Genomic DNA, 6,927 nt, shown 5'->3' on the forward strand with positions numbered 1-6,927 from the left:
AAACCTGCTCATGCACTTAGCGGCCTCATTATTCTCTTTAATTTGTTGTAATCCATACCAAAACTTACTTAGGCACCTAGATGCACTTCCGTTGGTGATACCGGCGGCAGATCAGTGAGAGGTATTCACATTAACATCATGTTGAGTGTGGCTTAGGCAGCAAAGCGCAAAGTCATCGAGGTATTCAAATTGGAGCTACTTATATTATTTTTGTAATTGATGTTTTGCTACCATTTTCATATTAGTTATTACATATTCAACCCATCCTCGATTTAGAAATTCCAAAGTGTGACCTTGCAATGGTCTAGACATTGGTACTTGGGTTCTCCGTTCAACATGTCATCATAAAAGATGGAGAGTTCTGCCCAGCATTTTTACGTCAATCCTAATACTGGTACTAGAGGGAGTACAAGCAATACTTAGTCGTGGGGATGTCACGCCAGGATACCAGAGGGTCTAGAACACAGAAAATAGGGGACACAGGATATACCTAGGTTTAGCCCTCCAAGATGGATAAAAGCACTACTTTTCTACCTTGCTTTTTCTTATAGAAGAATATAGAGGATTGCAATGTGAAGGGGCACTCTCTAGTCAGGGAAACTATGTGAGTTCTAATGATGATGGTGGGGATTTTGATGGGTAGCATCAGAAATCTTCTATGTGGTGTAGGCTAATCTGTGAAAGGAGTGTCCACGGTGCCTCTAGTTCCTCATATATAGCTCTTGTTATGGAATACTCCATGTTGGTGCATGAAGGCATATATGAATAGGAGTCGGTGGTGGTGTTGTTTACATCATGCATATAGCCCCTTCCCATGCATTGCAGAGTGTTCGTGCTTCTCCTTGGGTTGATGTTTTGTCTTTTTTGGGGGAGGGGGGGGGGGCATTGTAGTGGCAATGAGGGTCAGACCATAGAAAATATGACTTACTGTCCACAAGTTCAACCACCCTGAGGCCAACGAATTCTGAGTTTGCAATAGATGGGAAACAGAGAAAACACATTTATACTTTGTTATATACTATTTTAAAACTGTGAAGTCTGAAATTGTGATGTGATCGTGAAAATGTGAATGTCGTTGTCTTTGATCTTGAGTTGTGATACTTGTGATATTTATGTTCTACTATATATGCCTTTCAGTGACTTATGTGATGTGAATAGAAACTATTAATCATCTGGTAACTAATACTTAGAAAGTTCCTTCCCCGAAACCTGTTCAAGTACTAGCCGTGCTTGAAATGTAGGAACCACCCGTAGTGGTTATTATCGTAGACCACTTTGAAACTGTCTCTAGTGTTAGGATTATTAGTGATAGTTGGGTAGCGGCTTTAAGAGACCATCTCCAAAGTCATGTTATGTGCTAGTGCAACATGTATCGTCTCATTCAATTCAGCGGGACACAGACATAACTCATAAGAGTAGGACTACAATTGTACTCATCATAAGTTAGGCGTGTTTGGTTGATTGTCAAAGTTAGCTACAATTGATTGCCTACTGATTCAGGTTGCTTACCTTTGTTTTTTAATAAAGAAAAAAATGTTAAAAAACCATACTGATTTCTATGTTTGCGTCAGCCGCTCGCTATATCTTTCGATTAGCAGTCGTGCGTTCCATGATGGAGAGTGCTGCCCACTAGCAAAGTTGAGTACAATTGGCCTTTTACTTCAACATTGTAGTGACGTTGATGCTTCCACGCTTGTCGCTGCTGTTTTAGCCTCGCGTCGGTGCCTATAGCCGTCTGTGCCTTGCCGTTGCTGCTTACCGGCCAACATCGGGAAATCTTGTTTAGTTTCTCATATGCTGCTTTGCTTGGTTGTTATTTTCCCACGTTGGAAGCTCATGTGTGCTTTGCTGTGAAACATGGGCAACATATTGTGATGGTGTCTGATGCATCTGTGCTTTGCTGTGAAACATGGGTAACATATTGTGATGGTGTCTGGTGTAGTGTTTTGCTTTATATTGTGTGCGCGTCTGTGTGTGTGTGTGGGGGGGGGGGGCAATGTAGTGGCAATGAGGGTCGGACCATAGAAAATATGACTAGCTTACAGTTCACAAGTTCAACCACCCTGAGGCCAACAAATTCTGAGTTTGCAATAGATGGAAAATAGAGAAAACAAATTTATACTTTGTTATATACTGTTTTAGAACTATGAAGTCTGAAATTGTGATGTGATCGTGAAAATGTGAATGTCGTTGTCTTCGATCTTGAGTTGTGATACTTGTGATATTTATGTTCTACTTCCTCCGTCCCATAATATAACAGTGTTTTTTACACTACACTAGTGTAAAAACACTTTTATATTTTGGGAGGGAGGGAGTACTATATATGCATGCCTTTCAGTGACATGTGTGATGTGAATAGAAACTGTTAATCATCTGGTAACTAATACTTAGAAAGTTCCTTCCCCGAAACCTGTTCAAATATTAAAGTACTGGCCGTGCTTGAAATGTAGGAACCACCCGTAGTGGTTATTATTGTAGACCATTTTGAAATCGTCTCTAGTGTTAGGATTATTAGTGATAGTTGGGTAGCGGCTTTAAGAGACCATCTCCAAAGTCGTGTTATGTGCTAGTGCAACATGTCTCGTCTCATTCAATTCAACTGGACACAGACATGACTCATAAGAGTAAGACTACAGTTGTACTCATCATAAGTTAGGCGTGTTTGGTTGATTGTCAAAGTCAGCTACTTCAGTTGATTGCCTACTGATTCAGGTTGCTTACCTTTATTTTTTAATAAAGAGAAAAATGTTTAAAAAACCGGACTGATTTCTATGTTTGCATCAGCCGCTCGCTATATCTTTCGATTAGCAGTCGTGTGTTCCGTGACGGAGAGTGCTGCCCACTAGCAAAGTTGAGTACAATTGGCCTTTACTTCAACACCGTAGTGACGTTGATGCTTCCACGCTTGTCGTTGTTGTTTTAGCCTCGCGTTGGTGCGTACAGCCGCTTGTGCCTTGCCGTTGCTGCTTACCGGCCTGCATCGGAAATCTTGTTTAGTCTCTCATATGCTGCTTTGCTTGGTTGTTATTTTTCCACGTTGGAAACTCATGTGTGCTTTGCTATGAAACATGGGCAACATTGTGATGGTGTCTGTTTTGCTTTATGTTGTGTTTTTTTTTCAGTGCTGAGTGATGGTTGTGCTGCAATATTTTTTCCGATGTTTCCTTTGTGATGAAATAGGGTTTTGTTTTGCATAGGAAAATGATTAGAATCACCTAGTTCATACCTACGCAATGTTGCTACTGTAAACCAAAGGTGCAACTATGCAACCGAGACATCGGATGCTACAAGCGCCGCGTCCTATTGTCACAAAAACCGGATGCTAAATGTTTCTTTTAAACTTTTTCCTTTTCATATATATATTTTGTCACTTGACTGAGACATAACAACTGAGACATGTCAAGTCTCAGTCGACTGAGATCTAACCACACTCGTATGAAAATGATGCGTCGTTGCGCAAGAGCCGAGAGAATACAAAACCGAGCGGGCTGATCCGGTGAATCATATGGCTAAATGAAGCAGCCTCATGAATCGATTGGATGGCTAGCCAGGCGGCTGACCCCTCCCGCGGATCAGCCGGTTGACGCATAGGGTCTGCCATATGTTAATATCAAAGATATCAATTATCTCCAGTTTTGATACAAACATAACGTCAAGAACTAGTCGAGATATTAATTAAGGACGCACACAACAAAAAGAATAGAAAAAAGAAGAAAAAAGAAAAAAAAATAGTCGAGACATTAAGGATGTACACATCTCGGTCCATGGAGTATTTGACAAAAAAGCAACCACAATTAGGTTTGCGTCCCATTGAACTACCACTTTCGAAATTTTGACCGAAAACGATCACTTTTTTCGTAATTCATCTCTAAACGAAAATGGTTGGTCGTTTTAGAGGATTTAACCATGTTTTTGACAGGCAGGACCAACCCGTATGGCGGGAAAGTCAATTCTATTTATTTTGACTGCTAAGTTGACCGTTATGACAGGCGGGGTCCACACATCAGCATCAACATCTTCTCTCTTCCCCTCTTTTTTTTTTGTATTTCAACAAACACCTTCTGTGCACGATGAAGGGAGCCCGAGGGTCGGCCGTCCCGGCAAAGGGCAGCGCCGGCGAGTACCGAAGCTCACTGGTCTCCGGCGGAGCTTGCCGCCATGGTTTTTCTGACGAGCTCAAGGACGAGAAGATGATGGCGGCCACTGCTTTGCTCCTGCTCCTGCTCACATGGTGGCGTCCGGTCCACAACTGTATAGTGTTGGTCCACAACTGCAGTGCTGTGGCTCCTAGCTAGTGGGAAAATTGAGACGGAGAGAAACCGAGAGGCACAGCTCAATATGTGGCCACAGGGTAGCGTTGCGTGGCGTCTATAAACTGCTCCGTTCTCGTTCCGTCGTTCATCATCTCCATCCACACTACAAATCTGAGTCTGAGAAGGCACCGCAGTCGAGAGCAGAGCATACACCATTCTCCAGCAGAGCAGCGCAGGCACCACACCGCTCGTCGTCGGCGGGATGGACGGTGCCGCAGCCACCTGGACGCCCCGGAAGCAGGTGGTGCTGTACCCATCGCCCGGCATGGGCCACCTGGTCTCCATGGTTGAGCTCGGCAAGGTCCTCGCGGCTCGCGGCCTCGCCATCACCATCGTCATCGTGAGCCTGCCGTTCGTCGACACCGGGGCCAGGGGGCCGTTCCTGGCCGGCGTCACCGCGGCCAATCCCTCCGTCTCCTTCCACTGCCTCCCGCAGGTCGAGGTCCCGCCGCTCGACTCCGACCACCCCGAGGCGGTCACCTACGAGGTCGCCGGCCTCTCCGTCCCGCACCTCCGCGGCTTCCTCGCCGGCGCCTCCCCGGCTGTCCTCGTCGTCGACTTCTTCTGCAGCATCGCGCTCGACGTCGCCGCGGAGCTCGGCGTCCCAGGGTACTGTTTCTTCACGTCTCCCGCCGAGGCCCTGGCTTTTTTCCTGTATTTTCCGGTCCTGCATGCTCGGAGCGCCGCCAGCTTTCAGGAGATGGGGGAGGAGCTCGTGCACGTGCCGGGGATCCCCGCGCTGCCGGCGACGCACTTGCCCAAGCCGCTGATGGACCGTGACGACGCGGCATACAGATGGTCCCTGAGAGTCTCCCCCGACCTCTGCCGCTCCCAGGGCATCATCGTCAACACCTTCCGCTCGCTCGAGCCACGCGCCGTGGACGCCGTCGCCGCCGGGTTCTGCACGCCTCCCGGCCTCCCGACGCCGCCCTTCTACTGCATCGGGCCGCTGATAAAGTCGGAGGAGGTGGGCGTGAAGCGCGGCCACGAGTGCCTGGCATGGCTGGACACGCAGCTGACGGCCAGCGTGGTGTTCCTCTGTTTCGGCAGCCTCGGCGTGTTCGACGCAAGGCAGATCAGAGAGGTTGCCATCGGTCTGGAGGCGAGCGGCAAGAGGTTCCTGTGGGTCGTGCGGAGCCCGCCCAACGACGACCCGGCCAAGAAGTTCGAGGAGCCGCCGGAGCCGGACCTCGACGCTCTCCTCCCGGAGGGCTTCCTGGACCGGACCAAGGGCACGGGCCTCGTCGTCAAGTCATGGGCGCCGCAGCGCGACGTGCTGGCTCACGGCGCCGTCGGCGGTTTTGTGACACACTGCGGGTGGAACTCCGTGCTCGAGGCGGTCATGGCCGGCGTGCCCATGCGGGCCTGGCCGCTGTACGCGGAGCAGCGGATGAACAGAGTGTTCCTGGAAGAGGAGCTCGGTCTGGCCGTGGCGGTGGATGGATATGACAAGGAGATGGTGGAAGCCGACGAGGTGGCGGCAAAGGTGAGGTGGTTGATCGACTCCGACGGTGGGAGGGTGCTTCGGGAGAGGACGACGGCGGCTATGGGACGGGCCAGGGAGGCGCTGCGCGAGGGTGGGGAGTCCAATTTGATGTTGACGGGACTGGTGGAGGGCTGGATGCTTGGCGACATGGGACGCGGGTTCAGCTGAGAAGAGATAGCGTGACTCATGGCCATGGATATACTAGTAGGGCCATAGAGAAGCAAGAACAACTGTGAAATTAAATCTGCTATTCATTAGATCTCAGTCGACAAAGACTTAAAACTTAAAAAAGTCTCGGTCGAATGAGAAAACAAATAAAAGAATATTAAAAAATTACACGGATCTTCACGTAAGTCTCATGAATATAACATCGACTGAGACTTCGTTAAATTTAACAATCCCGTTAAGTTTTAGCTAGCGGTGTTACCCGTGCATTTGCTCTTTCTATTCTGTTTTCGTCTACCTTGGTGAGACAATCTTTGGGTCTAACTAAGATATGCTGAGCTTTATATAAGCTATATGTTGCCACTATCAAATAGAGTACGATGTGATGAATATAATCTCATTGATGAATGATGAACAACTAATTACACCGGTTAAAACTAAAGGGTGAACACCACTCTTCATCATTTGTTTAAAGTTTAACCAACAATGTAAATATTGCATGAGAGGTACTATTTGTTTTAGGTCTGGAGAAACATGCATTGCATGGCTACATTTTTTTAAATGGCACTAGCCCACTAGCGCAAATAATTAACCATGTAATATGCACATATTATTTAAGTTAAAAGCATGACTTCTGATTAAGAAAAACATGACTCTTCTCGAGATGCATGGAGGGTGTTCTTCTATTGATTTTTGGTACATTGATGGATTTTACTTTGTTTTGCCATGGAGACTATTGGAACTTTATTTAACATACCACTCTTTCTACAATATTCATCATGTAGTTTTTTCCTAATTCATGAGCCAAAGGAGTGTAGGATGAAAGAATGGTGTCAATCGCCTCCTTGACTAGGTTCGCGAAGATCACCAGCATGCAGAATGATGTGCCGCTTAAGCTCCCTGGCCGTGGAGGAGCAATGATGTCATGGTATACTGCAGCAGATAGTAGCCTATACCGGGGGG

At 47.2% G+C, this 6,927-nt stretch overlaps 1 protein-coding gene across 1 annotated transcript; it reads left to right on the forward strand.

Moving 5' to 3' along the window:
* Nucleotides 1-4,272: 4,272 nt before the first annotated feature.
* Nucleotides 4,273-6,189, forward strand: LOC123187250 (UDP-glycosyltransferase 88B1-like). Its single transcript, XM_044599059.1, has one exon. The coding sequence runs from the start codon at nucleotides 4,516-4,518 to the stop codon at nucleotides 5,965-5,967; it is 1,452 nt and encodes a 483-aa protein (XP_044454994.1). The 5' UTR covers nucleotides 4,273-4,515; the 3' UTR covers nucleotides 5,968-6,189.
* Nucleotides 6,190-6,927: the final 738 nt, after the last annotated feature.

Source organism: Triticum aestivum, chromosome 2A (assembly GCF_018294505.1).
Source record: "Triticum aestivum cultivar Chinese Spring chromosome 2A, IWGSC CS RefSeq v2.1, whole genome shotgun sequence".
NCBI lineage: Eukaryota > Viridiplantae > Streptophyta > Magnoliopsida > Poales > Poaceae > Triticum > Triticum aestivum.

Bases quoted from the DNA above. Each gene is read 5' to 3' on its own strand.
- LOC123187250 (XM_044599059.1), top strand. From the start codon at position 4,516: ATGGACGGTGCCGCAGCCACCTGGACGCCCCGGAAGCAGGTGGTGCTG.